Source organism: Leguminivora glycinivorella, chromosome Z (assembly GCF_023078275.1).
Source record: "Leguminivora glycinivorella isolate SPB_JAAS2020 chromosome Z, LegGlyc_1.1, whole genome shotgun sequence".
NCBI lineage: Eukaryota > Metazoa > Arthropoda > Insecta > Lepidoptera > Tortricidae > Leguminivora > Leguminivora glycinivorella.
In genome coordinates, this window is record NC_062998.1 from 33,991,542 (window position 1) to 34,011,172 (window position 19,631).

General features: G+C 39.4%; 1 protein-coding gene across 2 annotated transcripts in view; it reads right to left on the reverse strand.

Annotated features, from left to right (window-relative positions):
- Positions 1-790: 790 nt before the first annotated feature.
- The window catches only part of LOC125240877 (flocculation protein FLO11), a 64,254-nt gene continuing 45,413 nt past the window's right edge, over positions 791-19,631 (reverse strand). For both annotated transcript variants that reach the window (XM_048149024.1, XM_048149025.1), the window contains exons 3-11: positions 16,763-17,704; positions 16,503-16,679; positions 13,918-14,564; positions 12,364-12,467; positions 6,251-6,363; positions 5,034-5,168; positions 3,541-3,703; positions 2,968-3,123; positions 791-2,533 (exon numbers count right to left, since the gene is read on the reverse strand). In XM_048149024.1, coding sequence (XP_048004981.1) covers positions 2,315-2,533; positions 2,968-3,123; positions 3,541-3,703; positions 5,034-5,168; positions 6,251-6,363; positions 12,364-12,467; positions 13,918-14,564; positions 16,503-16,679; positions 16,763-17,704 — 2,656 coding nt within the window. In that variant the 3' untranslated portion in view covers positions 791-2,314. The remainder of the gene's footprint in view (positions 2,534-2,967; positions 3,124-3,540; positions 3,704-5,033; positions 5,169-6,250; positions 6,364-12,363; positions 12,468-13,917; positions 14,565-16,502; positions 16,680-16,762; positions 17,705-19,631) is intronic.

Here is a 19,631-nt window from a genome sequence, read left to right on the forward strand (position 1 = left end):
CTACAATATCGGGTGATCTCTTCATACATTTGCCATTACTTTCCAACTAGACGTCTAGGCAAGTACGATGTAACAAGTACCTGAGAGTTGTGTCGCAGACGTGTCGGTGTTGTCGACGCGAACCGCGACGTGTTGCACCAACTCCTGCACGAAGAGTCCCTCCGCTGAAGACACTCCTGACAGCTCGGCGTCACGGCTGAAGATGCTGCTCACTCCAAACTGCAATACATAGATAGATAGATAGATAAATAGGATACTCTTTATTGGCACACCTCAGCAAAAGATACAGTGGAGACAAAACAAATAATTATAAATAGAGGCAGACAACAGGCGGTCTTATCGCTAAAGAGCGATCTCTACCAGTCAACCGTTGGGTAGCGGAAATAAAAACATAATCAAAATATAAATTTATGAAAAAATACTTTCAAAAAATATAAATAAACACTCCATTCTTTCACAAGTGCTAATCGTTAGATTGAACTTTATATAGGTGTCAGGTCGAAAACACAAAAAAAATATATTTTTTTGAACAATAGCCGAAATTGGTATACTTTGGCCCAAGCTCAGCACAATGCTTCAAGATGGTAGTGACAATCCTGCACGGTCAAGCTGGTCATCGATTAGTAAAATACTAGTATATACGAAAGCAGAGTTAGTCGGGAGTGTTCTTAGCCATGTTTCATGAAAATCGGTTCACTAGGTCGCGGTCGGGGGTTTTTTCAAAATTTTAATTTTGTGGTTAGGTTAGGTTAGGTTAGGTTATAAATGGATTGAATAAAAATGCAATGACTATATTATATTAAGTTTATTATCACACTTACGAAATATACAAAACATATCACGATGGCACTCGCTATCAGTGCTTCAGACGCTTTTAATACATCGATGTCGTTCGATGCTTGCTGGTGATTTATTATCAACGATTATTACAAAACTTTCTTAATTATACCTATAAATAAAGACTAATTGAGTATAATTTTTAAGAGTCAATTATATAACTTCATGTTCTCTCCGCAATTTTTATTTCTTTCCAAAGATTTTTACCGTCTTCTTAATTATTTCCCAAACAAAGTTGTAACACATTCTAGAAATTTTGAATTTTATAACGATATTAGATATAATAGATGTGCGCTGTTCAAGGGAAAGTACTAGTAAAATAATTACCTAAGCCTTATTTTTCATTTGTATAACCAATATAAACTGGGCTCCCCTATTTTTTTCCTTTTGCCCACAATTATGAACTACCCAGTGCAATTCAGTATTGACTGAATTGCACTGGGTAGTGAATAGACTATTCACTACATTGGTAGTGAATAGTCTAACAGGATATCGCGCAACGAAATGTGATTGATCTCTTAAGGGCTACTTGCACCAACGAAAATGGAGGGTTAACCCACCATTTTATATGGAATTTGACAGTTGACAGCCCACTAACCCTGAGTTAAGTAGTTGGTGCAAGTAACCCTGGAGGAATAAAGCTGGTCGACACAGTTGAGTCTGTCACTATTTGTTACTAGGATGAAATACTTAGTCGTCGATATACAGGCTTCTCGGGACACCCTAGGATGGTATTAAGCAGACTTGTATAATATCGAAAGAAAGTTATTATAATACACTTTCGATTTTATACACAGTCTCTTATTGTTCGCAATAAAATTAACTCTAATATGTACATAACACGTATAAATAGGGTTATGGAGAAGAGTCCCGGTTTTGCTCCATTTCTCTGGAACATGTATTTTAATTTATTACCTACAGTTGAAGATAATAGTCGGCTAAGAATGATTAATATCTAAATAATCTAGAAATGAGATTGAAAGTACCTACTTAGCATGTGGACGTGGAAACATCACTACCATTTGGGTATGAAATTGACTAAAAGTAATGACAATTCGCACCGAGTGAAATATAATAGGTACGATCTACATATGCAATGACTCAAACTACAAGTAATTTTGTATTAATAATTTTGTTTGGATCACATAGGTAGCATAAGTCACACGCTCGATATAGATGAAGCAGGCTATGATGATCCGTATTACAACTACATTTTGCTAGAAAGTAAAGATCCATATCAAATGTGTTTGGGCTTCTATAGATGGCTGATGGATGAATTATAGAATAGACGGCAATTAGATGTAAATATTAAGTAAAAAAACTGTAAAAAACATCTGATCAGTAAATTTTTAAAATTAAGTCCTTTTAAAAACGTTCAGATATGTTTGTGTACGAGTTAGGATACGTGAGTCGTGGTAGTGTATAAAGTTTGCGTCATTGCACGTGCAGTGAAGTTCTAAGCCTGTGCGGCATGTGGTCAGGCGGTGCGGCGCGCGTCGCGCGCGGGCCGGGCGGGGCGCGCGCCGATGCCGCCGGCGGCACGGCGGCGCGCGAACAGCGCGTCGAGCCCGCGCAGCGGCGGCGCCGGCGTCGTCTCGGCGGGCACGGCCTCCGTCTCGGCCTCGCTCTTCTCGGCGCTCGCGTTGCTCTCCTCTGTCACTTCCTCTTCTACTTTCTTAGGGGCTTCCGTGGTTGCCTGTTGGTTTACAAAATAATACTAATGTTTGTACTTAATGAAATAATTTGTATTTTACGAGAGATACGCGCCACTCGCCTTCTATGGCCTCTTAAACACCGGTTGCATAAAATACTATAAATTCGCTGATGAGGTCATTCAATTGGGTAATTACAATACACTGGCAATTATATCGCAAACAAATTGTGACCTTGAATAAATCAGTTTAGTACCTAGAAATAGAACCAAATGTTTTCTACTGCCACTGGAACAGCGGAGTTGATATTCGCGTCTGTTCTAATTTTGCAATATTATTTCAGTAGCTAATTAGATTTACGACCGCTACAATTTAACGAGCCATGTTTCCTACGGAGATAGATTATTGTTGTTAGAATTAGAATCGATTCTAATTCTAACAACAATTGAACAACAAACGATCGGATATTGGTAGTAACCTCAGTAGACGGTAGCTTCCTCTTGAGCAGTGGGTTGGGCCGGCGCGGCAGCGGGGTGGGCGCCACGCGCGGCTTGGGCGACGGCTGCACGGTCAGCCGGTTGCGGACCCGCAGGCCGCCGCGGCCCGCCTCGGGCGCTGGCGTCGGTGATGAACCCTGAAACAACACAAGAATGTGTCACGGGAGCCTAATTCTACTATGGAGTGAGTTAGCAGACTTGTAATAAGAAGTGAGCAATATTACAGTCGCTCTAATACCCTACGTCAATCTCAGCTAGGCGTTAAGATCCGTAAGTACTAAACGAGTATCTCAACTGACCACGGATGGGATCCTACAGCGAACTATTACTTTGTTTCTGCAATTGTAGATTCGGTCAAATACTGCCTGCCTGCTGGATTACAGCCATTTTATCCAAATCTTATAGAACAAATCCAGATATGTGGGGCAAGTTATGATGGCGTCATCTATGCAAATTGCAAACTATTGACGACTTCTAAGCCCATTTAAAAGTACACTAATATCAGAATATATTTACGGACAAGTACGACAAGACGAAGTGTTGTAGTAACAAACCTCAGCATCGGAGTCGGTGGGCGGTGCGTCAGGCGCGGATGTCTCCGTGGGCGCATCTACGGGCGCCTCGGTAGCCGCGCCGGGCCGCGGGCGAGGGTTGGCGCGCAGGTTCAGTCTCGGTCCGGGCCGCAGGGACGCGGGCCGCAGTCCAGGCCGGCCGCGGCTGTAAAGTACCAACGCAAATTTACATTTCCCATCCGGCGTGATTATAAATGATCAATCGTATGACTTGGTGCTATGCTAAGCCACAGAATTCCATTGTCACGTCATGGGCCTATGCATGGATTTTATTCATAATCATAATACTACATACGAGTATATGCATGCGCGGGTTCAAATCCCGGTAAGGTTGCGGTAAGGGCATTTATTTGTGTGATGAGCACAGATATTTGTTCCTGAGTCATGGATGTTTTCTATGTATATAAGTATTGGTATTTATATTAAATATATCGTTGTCTGAGTACCCACAACACAAGCCTTCTTGAGCTTACCGTGGGACTCAGTCAATCTGTGTAAGAATGTCCTATAATATTTATTTATTTTAAACATCAGCAAAAGATAAATCTGCCTGTTTAAGTTTACTAGAGGAGAACAAGTTATGCTGTAACGGGGTTTGACCATCAGATATTTGCTCGCGTATCATGCTGCTGGCTCGCTCGTCGCTGGTGAATGATCACCGTTGGAAACCCGGATGGACTCCATTATCTAGTTGACCACGTGTCTGTTGAGCCGGGCTTCCGTAGACGGCGGAAAACGGGAACGAGAAATTACTTCCGTGTCACGAACAAGGTTTTGCTTGGTAAATCATTGCCTGTCGGTAGCCACGTTTAGGCAAAACCCTGGCAAAAAGTATAGTACAATTTGATAACATTCTAGTTTTGTCTCTTATATATCATTTTTTTTAAGAAAACGGGACGACGCTATGATGTCGCCATTATTTAATTTCTATTTTTTGCCACGTTTAGTACAAACGCGTGAACTCTAATACCATTTTATCAGATACATTACATTGAAGTTACATCTAATTTAGCCGACCGATCAAATGCCGCATCGTAATGAAACTCGCATACTTATCGTCAAAATTAGCCCGTGTTTGTGACATCTCAAGTTCGGTTGAAGCTAGAGAGGGAGCGAGAAGCAGCCGCAGGCGGTCGTCCGCTACGACGCAGGCGGCAGGGTCACAGGCGAAGAGTGTATACGCTCGCCTTGAGCCCTAAGGGGGATTGCCCTCATGATTGACGCCAGCGAGGGGATCAAGCGTTTCTGATCCCCCCTTCCTAGCGCGCCCTCACGAACGGGAAAGAGGATGAAACGCTGAAGTGGGTTTAGTGGGTAGGGCCAAGTTTCCCCCCTCTCGATAGGGAAGGGGAAAGACACGGCGAGTCCACACATCGTGCGTAACTGCATACCCACTCCGTCAAAAAAAAAAAAGGTTCGGTTGAAGCTGGCAAGGTACTAGAGTCTAGAGTATTGGAGAAGTTCCTGGTACATACGCGATGGTTCTGCTGGGAGCAGCGGTGGTCTCCGCGGACTCGCTGGCGGCAGGAGCCGTGCTGTCCTCAGCGGGCGCGGCGCTACTGGTGGTGGAGCTGACGGGCCTCCTCAAGTTCGGGCGAAGGCGGGGCCTACTAAATTGAGAAACAGATCAGATTAGTGCCCATTTTGTAGATCACTCAAGAAGCAAACGGATTTGGATACACGTTTTGGTTTTTATTTGTCATGTTTGAGAAGTTAAGGGATGGTTTAAGTATCATGAGTTGAACCACTGCCGGCCAGTGGTGATATATGAATTCTTGGATTTCATTTGTGGCTCTGGCCAATATTAGCAGAAAAAAATTGTGAGAAAATAGGTAAATTTGATTTTGTTTTGTTCAAAAATCGAACAAAAAGTTTGTAAATTTATTTAAATACTTAATTTAAATGTTGACAACCTCAAAGTTAGTCACTCCTGTAGCCAGTGGTTTAGCCTGGTTTCGTAGAATAGCAACGAGCAATAACAAACACAGCTCCCGATCTATTACTACAAGGCTAGTTTTCTGAATCTGTTCCCGGTTTGTAACTCATAAATCGACAGATGCCAGGCAAAACTCATCAATTACTACCACAAGTTCATAGCCGTAGTTAACCATAGGTATTAGTATCGATTTTTGTTTCTGAGAGCCTCTGCCAAGTTAGCCAAGCGAAGCGCACCTTTTCTCTAAGCTTAATTTTGAGTAAAAACAGGGGCGGCTCACTGCGCGATTTTTTCGCCGAGCTACAAGTACATGCCAGCAGCCTCGAGTGCAAGGCCCATTAAGTGATGACGACCTTACCGCGGCGCATTATAACTCAATGTCGGCTGTTTACGTGCGGTCCGTTGGTTAATGTAGGTAAGAATTTAGAATGGCGGCATTTTGTGAACATATAGCCTCCTCCACACATAAAGCGTTTTGATAGCGTAGCGTTAGCGGAGCAGAATGCACGCAATCCGCGCACGTTAGTTTCCGCCGGCGTCCGCTGGGCGCAACGCCAGCGTCCGTCCGGTGCACTGCTATCATTACGCTCCGCTAACGTTCCATCTACGCTCCGCCTACGCTCTCAAAACGCGCTTGTGTGGCCGAGCCTTAAAGGAGTAAAAGCCTTTGTACTTGTACTATTACATATTCTGTGGTAAAAAAGTAAGTTTTGTTTGTCACCTGATGAAATAATGAATGATTTTGACAGAAAGTACCTCGGCGCAGGAGCGTCGCTGGCAGGCGAGCTGCTGGCGTCCTCGGCCACGGGCGCGGCGGTGCTCGAGCTCGGGCGCGTGCGCCCCGCGAACAAACCGCGCCGCCCGAACGGCTGCAACAATACATACACCACCTTTATTCACATGTACCAAGGATTATTTATACAACGTGTTTCCGGTATCACTCAAAACCTCAGACACCCCAACTGATTTTAATTTTTTTAAACTCATCTATAGTATTCATCTTTTAATCTGATCGTTACTTTTTTTTAAATTGAATTTTTAATTTTCTGTACAGCTCTACTTGACTTTTAGCTCTACACTCAATAAAATAATTGCTAACTACCATCATAAACCATAAGACTATTTATTTGTGTACGTTACTGCAACGACATAAGGTTTACCAATAGACAGCTAAGATGTCACTGTAAAACACTTTAAAACTTTGTCACAGTAAACTTCAAATTGGACAGGTAATCGCAGTAAGCAAATTTAAACCCAATATTCAAAATGACAAGGTTGTAATTAGGTGCGAGCTCTATTTGTTATGACTTATGATAAACATTAAGATTAAACTGACAAACAAAGTCAAACTCGTAGCGGAAAAAAGAATCGTCCAAGTAACCAGCCAGTATTAATACCCCTAAATACTGAAAAAGGTAAACAACCTCTAGCAATGCGATATACACAATGTTGTATTACGAGTACAATAGAATGGGCACGTAAAAAATAACTAATAATACTAATTTAAATAAAAATATTACCCCCATCAAGATATAGCTCAATCGATTCTACTCTCGATTCTGAACAAACTGTTTTCAGGTTTTTAGTGTTAAGTGAAACACGGTGTATAGGATTTACAATCTTCATACTAACAATCGTACCTCGATTTTTTAGCGCCACCTTTTAAATACTATCATAACTACATTGATGATGCCTACAAATTTATTTATTTTAAAATGTGTACCTAAGAAATATGTCATTTGTTCTTATAAAAAATAAAAACACGCAAAAATATTTGGGGAAAATATGATTTCGGCCACATCCAGGCTGCGAAACAGTTGCCTAAAAAGCCCATACATTTCAGGCCTACGCTTTTTGTGTGGACTTTGTCAGTCCAGTATTATATAGTTTTTGCATGTAGGTAACTTCTTATCGGGCATCTCCAAAACAGACATTATTTAGTTGAGATACGAAAAAAAATGTAGGAAATAGTAAGTATGTATACCTAGAACATATAGTAGCAACTTCTGTATAAATTTTAAGGCCCACTTACAGGGTGCTCTAGCTCGCTTGCAATTTTATTGACTGAATGAATGAAACAAAACTGTAATAGTTAGAATGAAACTTGCCTGTAAATTATCGCACCGTGAAAATAGGCCCTTATTTAAGCAGATCCCGTAAACATATAGGTCATACCCATATAACCATAATCGGTCGCCGTTCCTACGCAAATCCTCCTATTTTGTGTACACACAGGTCTTCGGGTCTCAATGCTTAGTCGCAGTACGGTCGACGTTTAGTCGCGGCGACCCAAATGGGGACGATTGGTAACAGGCACAAATGGTCACAAAAGTGACAGAAGTGTGCACTACGCGTGCACACATTGTTACCGTTTGGCGACTACTTTCCCAAAATCATTCGTTTATTTCATTCTTTTCAAATGGCGACTGTCAGAGACGTCAAAGTAAAAAAGAAATAAAATCATTTGACATTAAAATGTAATGGCGTAAGAATTTGTTAAAGATAAATATTGTTTGCATTTGTAATATAATGTGGGCTATTTACCATGGCCAATTAAATTGCTCGAGTGATTTCATAAAATAAGTCTAAATTTATCAACGCGCCATCAATTTACCTCAGTTTAACCAGTAATAATATTATTGACTACTCGGTGTTTGCGTGTTATGTATATTGATTGGTGAAGTTTTAGTGCTCCGGTGCATATACTATACTGAAATAATAAAAATAATGCCTAGAAAACCAATAAAGTTGTTAAAATATGGATTAAGACGGTAATATTCCATGTAATAAACAGTCGCCAAACGGTCACCAAACGGTCGACAAACGGTCGACAAACGGTCGCAAAATGGTCGCAGCGTACACGCGTGACCGAAAGCAGTGAATATTTATTGGATTTTCAAAATGGCTAATGTATTCATTTTTTCCAGGTATCCTCAAACTTTATAAACAATTAAATATGCCGTCGTACTCAGTTGTCCTCACTAAAGAAGATTAAAAAAAAATTGTAACGTGCGTACCGAGCTGCTGGGTTGTAAAGGATCGGGGATCATATTATTATGGTCTTCTATAGAGCAACTAGTATTTTGCGGCATTTCACAATTGACACTTGTTGAAGTAGTCGTCATTAATATTACTATCAACATTAATTTCAGCGATCTGTACTTCTTAAGTCAAGATTTTTGTATAGATAAGTGTCTACAAATTTGTAATGTTAAAGAGACATAAATAAAACGTAGTAGAGTAAATAATGTGTTTTTTTTGTAACCCAAACAAAATACTTGTAGATACGAGTGCGGAAAAGAGGAAAATCGATACGAGTAGCGATAAATTAATACATGAACGAAGGGAGTGTTTTACTTCGACACGAGTTGTGAATGTCCTTTTCGCACGTGTATCGTACGACGATTTTCAGTACCTAAATCTAAGCTAAGAGTTTCGACCAGACAAGAAATGAATCATTGCTTGATTTGCTCGCACTACTGCGTTAGAAAAAGCAGCATCTGTACTGAAAAAAAACTATCATTGCGCAACAGAAATTCTATTAATATCACAGTAAATACTCTATTTCATTTGATTCCTACTTTTATTGTGTAAAGCAACACTACACTTCATTTTTATCAATAAGAATTAAAAATTATATATTTAATACATTAAGTAACTATAAAGTGCTTATCTATTTGTATTATCATTCTGCACTTTTCTTAACTTTCCCACATTTCTATAAAATGTCGAAGAGTGCTTAAATGGTCGTCGTCGTTTATTATTATTTAATTCGCTCATATTTAAATGATTCAAAGCAACCAGTCCACAACTTCACAAGACAGTTTGAGCATGACATCCACAAATTCGTCCACATGTTGTTACCGTTATGTGTGCAAACGTCGACTAATAAAGTGTCGTTAAAAGTCATTCTGACAGTGACATTGACAGCCACAAATTCGTACACATTTTGTTACCGTAACGAGTGCACACGACGACTACATTTTGTTATTGTATCAATACGGTCGCATTGTTTGCACGACGTTACCACGCGTTATGTCACATTTGACAGTTACCCATACAACCATTTCAGTCGCAAAATCTTCAAATCAGTAACTAACTGTCAAATGTGACATAACGCTTGGTAACGTCGTGCAAACAATGCGACCGTATTGATACAATAACAAAATGTAGTCGTCGTGTGCACTCGTTACGGTAACAACATGTGGACGAATTTGTGGCTGTCATTGTCACTGTCAGAACGGTTTCTGACAGTGACATTGACAGAATTTGTACACACATGTGTAGGTCTGATTACCGAACTGCTCCTAAACCACTGTATCCGCAAATGACAATCTGAAATACGAAGGTTTCTCAAACTGTCTTGTGAAGTTGTGGACTGGTTGCTTTGAATCATTTAAATATGAGCGAATTAAATAATAATAAACGACGACGACCATTTAAGCACTCTTCGACATTTTATAGAAATGTGGGAAAGTTAAGAAAAGTGCAGAATGATAATACAAATAGATAAGCACTTTATAGTTACTTAATGTATTAAATATATAATTTTTAATTCTTATTGATAAAAATGAAGTGTATTTAGTGTTGCTTTACACAATAAAAGTAAGAATCAAATGAAATAGGGTATTTACTGTGATATTAATAGAATTTCTGTTGCGCAATGATAGTTTTTTTCATTACAGATGCTGCTTTTTTTTAACGCTGTAGTGCGAGCAAATTAAGCAATGATTCATTTCTTGTCTGGTCGAAACTCTTAGCTTAGATTTAGGTACTGAAAATCGTCGTACGATACACGTGCGAAAAGGAGATTCACAACTCGTGTCGATTTAAAACACTCCCTTCGTTCGTGTATTAATATATCGCTACTCGTATCGATTTTCCTCTTTTCCGCACTCGTATCTATCTACAAGTATTTTGTTTGGGTTACAAAAAAAACACATTATTTACTCTACTACGTTTTATTTATGTCTCTTTAACATTACAAATTTGTAGACACTTATATCTATACAAAAATCTTGATAAAAGAAGTACAGATCGCTGAAATTAATGTTGATAGTAATATTAATGACGACTACTTCAACAAGTGTCAATTGTGAAATGCCGCAAAATACTAGTTGCTCTATAGAAGACCATAATAATATGATCCCCGATCCTTTACAACCCAGCAGCTCGGTACGCACGTTACAATTTTTTTTTAATCTTTTTTAGTCAGGGCAACTGAGTACGACGGCATATTTAATTGTTTATAAAGTTTGAGGATACCTGGAAAAAAATAATACAAGAAGCCATTTTGAAAATATAATAAATATTCACTGCTTTCGGTCACGCGTGTACGCTGCGACCATTTTGCGACCGTTTGTCGACCGTTTGGTGACCGTTTGGCGACTGTTTTTTACATGGAATATTACCGTCTTAATCCATATTTTAACAACTGTATTCGTTTTCTAGGCATTATTTTTATTATTTCAGTATAGTATATGCACCGGAGCACTAAAACTTCACCAATCAATATACATAACACGCAAACACCGAGTAGTCAATAATATTATTACTGGTTAAACTGAGGTAAATTGATGGCGCGTTGATAAATTTAGACTTATTTTATGAAATCACTCGAGCAATTTAATTGGCCATGGTAATTAGCCCACATTATATTACAAATGCAAACAATATTTATCTTTAACAAATTCTTACGCCATTACATTTTAATGTCAAATGATTTTATTTCTTTTTTACTTTGACGTCTCTGACAGTCGCCATTTGAAAAGAATGAAATGAACGAATGATTTTAGGAAAGTAGTCGCCAAACGGTAACAATGTGTGCACGCGTAGTGCACACTTCTGTCACTTCTGTGACCATTTGTGCCTGTTACCAATCGTCCCCATTTGGGTCGCCGCGACTAAACGTCGACCGTACTGCGACTAAGCATTGAGACCCGAAGACCTGTGTGTACACAAAATAGGAGGATTTGCGTAGGAACGGCGACCGATTATGGTTATATGGGTAGTTACTGATTTGAAGATTTTGCGACTGAAATGGTTGTATGGGTATAGCCAATCGCTAACGCTCCATGACGTAACTGCCTGTGTCGCACTAATATGAAAGAGCGACGTCCTTGGAATCGTTTGACACAGAGCGTGATCTAATGGCCACTTGTCTACAGCCCTTGGGAGGCATAGATAAATGATCAGGTAGATACGTAATTGTATGAATCGCCACTAAGTCGATTCACTTAAAAAATCAATAAGTACTAAAACTTAAAATTATCTTTATATTTAAAGTACATAATTATTAATTGATTATCCCTCTCAAAACCCCAAACTATTTCAATCTCAAATTTAATTTTCCAGTTAACTGATGATTTCGTCGTCGCTAGATCAGCTAGATGTCTCATTACATTAGATATGTATGATACAATTGCTCAACGATGATTAAATACTTAGTTTCGCTAAGAACTGTCTAACGATAAGAAATATGATAATCAACATAATTATATTCGCTGCGCATTGTTCGCTCAGGCATTCATTAGTAAGCACGAGTATAACACATTCAATATTACAATGAAGTATCAGTAATAGTAGAATAAATGAATACCGTAACACCACCTTTCTTCGCCTAAGGTATATCTACGCCTGTCAATATTTAGTCTATAAAAATTGATTTTAATGTAAATTCCGCAAAATAGACTTTAAACTAAAACTAATTAGCACTTTTTTTTTCTATGAAAGCTGACTTAACTTCAAATTTAATAACGCTTTCTTTCAGTTGAAAATACCGATTAAGGCGAAGATAGGTATCCTGGGCGAAGAGTCGGATGATCGGATGATTCCAGTAGTAGGAATGTATCAATATTAGTATACAGTACCTTGGTCTGGGAGACAGGTTTCTCTACAGGCGCAGGGGAAGGCGTGGAGGCTTCAGCGGTGGCCGCAGTGGTCTTACGCACGCCGCCTGGCTTGCTGAACCGACCTGTTGACAACACGCGCCTTGTTACTTTACCGTTCAGCTTGTAAGTGGGTACAATTATTATAGATGGATGAGCAATAAAACGGGTTGATTGTTACACTTGATTACTTCCAACTCGTTTGGTGTAGGTATTTATGTACTTACAGTTACAATGAAACTCAAATATAGAAAACCGTTTGATTCTTCGTGCATACGTGTTGAATGTTTAATTACATATTATGTCCCATTAAACCCGAGAAATCATACTAAGGGCCAGTTGCATCAACCACATTTGACAGACACATCATCGTCACGCAGCAGACGTCTATGGAACTTCCCATACAATAAAAATTAACGAACGCTTCAACGGTGACTGACGGATTGATGCAACCGGCCCTAAGACTATAGAAACAATGTAAAAAAACATGCTTTCTGTATAGGCTAAAAATAGTTTTTGTGTCGTTGTTAGATATTATCTTATGTCCACATCATAATGTAACATCGTAGGGATGTCATAAATTTCATAAATTTCTTATTGGCTCTTTTATCTTTCACACGAACTGTATACAATTTTATGCGCGTTCAAGATACACATAGTAAATATTAAGTATTTGCATAAAATAATAGCGAGGCAGTCAATCAATCGCATTGCAAAAATATAACCGAAATTATATCGCATAAGCACTTATGACTATAATCATAAACAAGACCATATCCATATACATATCGATATTCATCTCAATAGACACAGGCCTCACAGGTTTGCTATACATACGGCTATAATTAGCTACCATGTGAACTTAATCTGGATTAAAATAAATAAATATTATAGGACTTTTCTAACACAGATTGCCTGAGCCCCACAGGAAGCTGAAGAAGGCTTGTATTGTGGGTACTCAGACAACGATATATATAATATATAAAACCAGAAAACGTCCATGACTCAGGAACAAATATCTTGTGCTCATCACACAAATAAATGCCCTTACCGGGATTCGAACCCAGGACCGCAAAAAACACACAAATAAATGTCCTTACCGGGATTCGAACCCAGGACCGCAAAAAACAATGAATGAAGACCTTAAAATTTAATTTGCAGGTTGTAGGTTTTCTCACGATGTTTTATTGTACCAAGAAGTAACTGGTGCCTATATCTAAATGTTATATCGTCCATGAAACACGAGGATTTCTTTGCTCTTTTATATAACACTAGCTTTTGCCCGCGGCTTCACTCGCGTTAGAAAGAGACAAAAAGTAGCCTATGTCACTCTCCATCCCTTCAACTATCTCCAATTTAAAAATCACGTCAATTAGTCGCTCCGTTTTTCCGTGAAAGACGGACAAACAAACAGACACACAGACTTTCCCATTTATAATATTAGTATGGATTTAATTAACAAAGGCTTTAACGTTGACAGAGAGTTTGGTGCAATAGTCGCAACATACATATTTAGTTGTATAAATAAGTGTTTACCTCTAGTTCTTGTAGAAGATTCCTGGGGAGCTTCGGTGGGCGCGCTGGAGGTAGTGGAGACACGAGCGCGGGCGCCGGGGCGGCCCTTGAAGCGGGAGGGGCGCGTGGGCGCGGGGGCGGCGGTGGGCGCCGGGGTGGTTGTCGTGGTGGTGGTGGTGGTGGTCGTGGTGGTGGTCGTGGTCGGGGGCGTGGTCGCCTCCTCGGTCGTGCTCAGCGCCTCCGTCGTGGACGACTCCTCGTCGCCGGCGGTGGTGCCCTCGAAGCCGAGGTCGTCAACGGTTGGGTTGACATCGTTGTTCAGGTTTTCACCTGCTAGATAAGCATATAGGTCGAGAGCGACCTTCTCCATTGCGGTCATCGTTGTATATTCCGTGGTGTCCTGTTCGTATGGGGTCGTTTGTTTATAGTCCGAGGGAAGTTTCGAGTCATCGATTATTTCTTGGAACCTGATTCCGCTTGGCAGGCTGTGCCCTTCCCTTACTGAATCTTTGGCATGCGAGGGGTCTTTGGTAGGTACGCCTTCAGGAATTTCGGTAGATGTTTTGCTTTCGGAAGAATATCTCGTAGGTGGTTCTTTGTATTGAGAGGGAATATCTCCAGAATTTGTCTTAAAGCTGTCTAAGTCAACAAGTTCAGAGCTGGGCCGCCTGAAAAAATAAATGAAAATAACCCTTAGAGTCGCAACATTTTTTTTAATGTAAAGCAGTTTTTAAATGTTTTTTTAGATTTATTATAGTGACAAAGTAAGTGTAAAAATACAAAAAAAATCTATAACTTGTAAATACCTAAATAATCTACGTATAGAATAATATACGTTGTCAACAACTCAACAAAAAACGATCCTGGGTATATGTATACTATTCTAAGCAATACTATACTTCCTATGCAATGCGATGGTAAGTAACAAAGCAGTTTCTTGTCTTCACGTAGCACAAATGCACATCACATTTCGTGCATTTTGTACTTGCCTGACCGTTCATAACGGATTTTTTTCAGGCGGTCATTTTGTTTCTTTATATTAGCCAGTTTATAGTGACGTCGTCTCAGAAGCCAAGCGTTATTGATACACGTAACTATATCAATAATTTGAGAAAAAATATTTAAGTACAACCAACGCATGGAAATTAATTTCGGTACTATACAATGCTATCAGCTTAGCTGCGAGATCCACCCCTCCCGTGGCGATTGTAATGAATGACGAACAGTTTGTCCTTTAGTACCGTTTCGTGACTAAAAATTGGTAACCGGGAAACGGGAAAAAAATCCCAATTCGTAACTGGCTTCTAATTAAGACTTTCCCGTTACCGATTTGTAACCACGTTTGGTAACCAGCTTCGAAACGGGAAAAAGCATCCCGTGTTGAAACTGGTTACAAAATGAGACTAAATCATTACCGATTCGTATAGCCATGGTTGGTAACCAGCTTCCAAACGGAAAAAAATGGTTACAAAATGGGACTTTTTTACCGTCATGAATACCTACATGATTTATTCAAATAATGCTGACATTGAGTAATTTTTTAGGGTTTCGTAGTCAACTAGGTTGACTATAGGAACCCTTATAGTTTCGCTCTGTTCGTCTGTCCGTATCTACACCGTCTTAGCTTTTATTTGGTAGAAAGTCCGATCAGTACCTAACTCGGGCCCAATACGTAACCAGCTACAAACAGGGAATTCTATATTCCCGTTCTGTAGCCAGTTAGAAAACTTAGTAACCAAAAGGTTCCACGCTGGCCCAGTTCGTAACCGGCTACAAACCGGGAATCTTGATTTCCATTTTGTAGCCTACGCGAATAGGCAAATTCCCATAAAATGATGGGCTCTTTGTATTGAGGCCATTAAAATGCAGTTTTGCCTGGGTTTGCAATTAAACATAGGTATTAATAAGTCTAATAACACTCTAAACAGTTTTAAAGTTATTTAGAGTCGTAGTCGCAACGTATAGTATGCCATACGGAACAAATCAGACTTCATTCACAGGAGTGTTGGCAACGTATAGTATACTAAACCGTGTTGGAAATATGACAATAAAACGTAACTACAATGTATCCGACACAAAAATATTGCATTGAAAGATAGGTTATTATCATTCCCATAAAGGGCATTGCTTTCTTTGGTTGAATTCTAAGAAATTTTATTGAATTATGTTAATTTACCTTATGACTCCGCAAAGATTTTCTCATGGTCGCACAATTCGTCCAATTGTGTTATTATCGAGCACTAATACACGTCAAGGTATTTTAATGCAAATTCTACCCACCTTTATAAATTGTACTACAAAAGTCATTCCTCTTTAAACATTGGCGCAGTACCCTATTTATTTTTTTATTTGTTTTGTATAGCATGATATACAAAGTGACTCTAAGGGATAACATTTTACACGTACACACAAATCACCCCACCTACCGTAACAAAAAGTATGCGATACACTCGAAGACTGTTGACGAGCGTTCAAGAGTATACGTTTTATTAAAAATTGATTTATGATTATTTGAATTGGATTTTGAATGATTCTTCTGTTTGGTGGTCTTTTACGTAACACGTGCGAAGACGGGATCGTTAAATAGATTTAAGTACAAGGCTCACCTTATATGTGCACGGGTCCTGCTCCTAGTTTGGCCAATAGACTCGTCAGCGACGTTGTCAATCTGCGGCCGACCTCGCTGTCTGGTTGTTTCTGAGTTCACCTCTGGGACATAAGTGGTTGAACTGGCAGGCGTCAAGTTGCGTCCGCGGGGCGGGAAACGTGTGCTCGATGGTAATCTGCAAGTTGTGAACAAAATTGCATCAGACTAATGTTCATTGAGTTCTCGTAATATATGTTCTGGTTATGTATTGTTTATTACCTGTCTTCTTCAATTTCCTCTTCAACTGGCGCAGGTGAAATCGTGCGCCCTCGCTGGCGGCCTCTTCCCGAAGCTGGCAAAACCTCATTTTGGTTATCAGATGTCGCTACAGTTGTAGCAGCAGACCTGTCTATAGAACTATACTTGCTCTTGGCCTTGGTTTCTTTTCCTATTTGGTTGTCAGCATCTGATTTTTGAGGGCCGTCGTGGGAATTGTGGACAGGTGCAGCAGTTGTTGAAGAGGTTTTGTTTTCATCGTCTTCATCGTAATAGTAGTAAATATATTCATATTCATAATCCTGTCCATTTGGTCCCTTTTTGATTTGAATTCGAGAGTGTTGTTTCTGTTCAGATCCAGCCGGTTCTAATTTTACGTTTGACGACAGTAAGCCACTGTTTATGTCATCTATGGTATCGAAATTGATAGGAATGTAGTCGTAAGTCTTCTTTGCTGCAGGAGGTGCAGTAGTTAAAATAGGTTTTTGTGTTGTCGTATGAGATTTATCACTTAATTTGCCCGATTCAGACATGGCTTCTAATTCTATATTCATTTTAGGGTTAATGTCTTCATTCTTAACATTCTCTTTGATTTTAATATCTTCTATTTTAGAGACCGGGATATCAATCTCTATTGATTCAGCAATTTTACCTTTCTGTACTTTCTTATGTACTACTCTTTTGTCTTCCTCGATTGATACGATACCTTCTGAGGTGTGTTTTCCGCCAATTTTACCATTGACTACTTTTTTATTACTTTTGTCCTCTTCTGGTCTAAAATTTCGATGTGCTGGATGTTTTTCAGGAATCTTGTGCGAACTCTCAAAATTTCTTATGGGACCTTGTTGACCAGCGCTAACTAAAACATATTCTTCACCTTGTCGAGGCTCAGTAATAATTTGAACCTCAGCAATGGCTCGGTAGATTGTGCAGACTAGCAAACATCTGTAACAACAAACGGAAACGCTGTAAAATAGATAGATACCATGGGAAAGTAATGTCGGTGCGATAAGATCCAACAATTTATGAGTCAGCAAGATGACATCTGGCTGTTGCGCCTTAACAGCCGCACAGCCTCGCGCCTCGACACAAAGAATGACTCATCCACATTTCATCACTCCGGTCCCGGCGCTTGGCGCGATTTCGCTAGCGTTCCAACAGATATGTCAAGTGCGCTGGAGTCGACGATGTAATTTATGCGCCGCTTACATACGAGCGAACAACGAAATGTCTAACTTCTTTCGTAACGTTTCGGCACATTTGCGTACCTATGCATACATATGTACGTATCAATAAAATATCAGACATTGCAGTTGCAGTAAAGTGCGCAAAAAAACTGAGAAATCTATGATTCTAGGTGACTAGTAAAGTCGAACACTGCAATATGCTGTTGGAAGTAAGTGATGTGGTCGTGAGAAATGTTAGCAAAAATCGGAGCGTGGGTGTTTATTACGAATACTAATTCCACACAAGTGCAAATTTATCGATGAGGTAATGTAACATCGCTAACACTTTCGCCTATAGAGATTCTCACGCGATGTATGGAATTACACATTGCAGCATTTTTAGGGTTCCGTAGTCAACTAGGAACCCTTATAGTTTCGCCATGTCTGTCTGTCCGTCCGTCCGCGGATAATCTCAGTAACTGTAAGCACTAGAAAGCTGAAATTTGGTACCAATATGTATATCAATCACGCCAACAAAGTGCAAAAATAAAAAATGGAAAAAAATGTTTTATTAGGGTACCCCCCCTACATGTAAAGTGGGGGCGGATATTTTTTTTCATTCCAACCCCAACGTGTGATATATTGTTGGATAGGTATTTAAAAATGAAGAAGGGTTTACTAAGATCGTTTTTTAATAATATCAATATTTTCGGAAATAATCGCTTCTAAAGGAAAAAAAAGTGCGTCCCCCCCCTCTAACTTTTGAACCCTATGTTCAAAAAATATGAAAAAAATCACAATAGTAGATCTTTATAAATACTTTCTAGGAAAATTATTTTGAACTTGATAGGTTCAGTAGTTTTTGAGAAAAATACGGAAAACTACGGAACCCTACACTGAGCGTGGCCCGACACGCTCTTGGCCGGTTTTTTTTGCCGATAGTTAGGTACTTATCAAACCATCTCAAGTTGTAAAATAAAACCGTTAGCACTTCTAATCCTGAGAATATTTCAATCTAAGTAATACTTATTGCATATAACAAGTGCATTAAGTAAGTATATATTTATAGAACTTCCGAAGTGAACCGTAACCGTATGAATAATTAAGATTTTTTACTTATACGTATTTACGTGACAGTTTACCTATTTTTCGAGTAATTATATGAATCCAATTAAACAAATAAAAAAATACATTTTTATTTTTTAAGTCAAAATTAAACTATGATCCATATCGCGCTCACTAGGATTATAAATCCAATTATTGAAGTCGGAAGAAATGGCTTCCGCGTAATTTTGCTACAAAGTCATGCGGCGGCACGCGGAACTGTGGTGGGATACGGCGCCGTCAGCGATGGACGCGATATTGACACCATTTTGCTATTTACTTACTTAAATACCTATCATCTTATGCTTTTTTTGTTCTTCTTTTGTATCTTGCCTTCCGTGATTTTTCTCACTTTTAATAGTCTCACCGGAAGACCAGCGCTAGAAGTCGCCAGCAATATGCTGAGGTGAGGCCATTTCGTGCCACTTTATTATTATTTTATGTCAGTGTAAAATTGTTTTCATCACACCCGCACTTTAAATGTGCTATTGCACGCAGGCGGAGCGTGAGTTATAGAAAAATCGTTCTCCCAAGGCAATAATGAAATTTCTTGTATCGTACTTAACTTTTTTACATATATTTACATATTTTTTACATTGCGA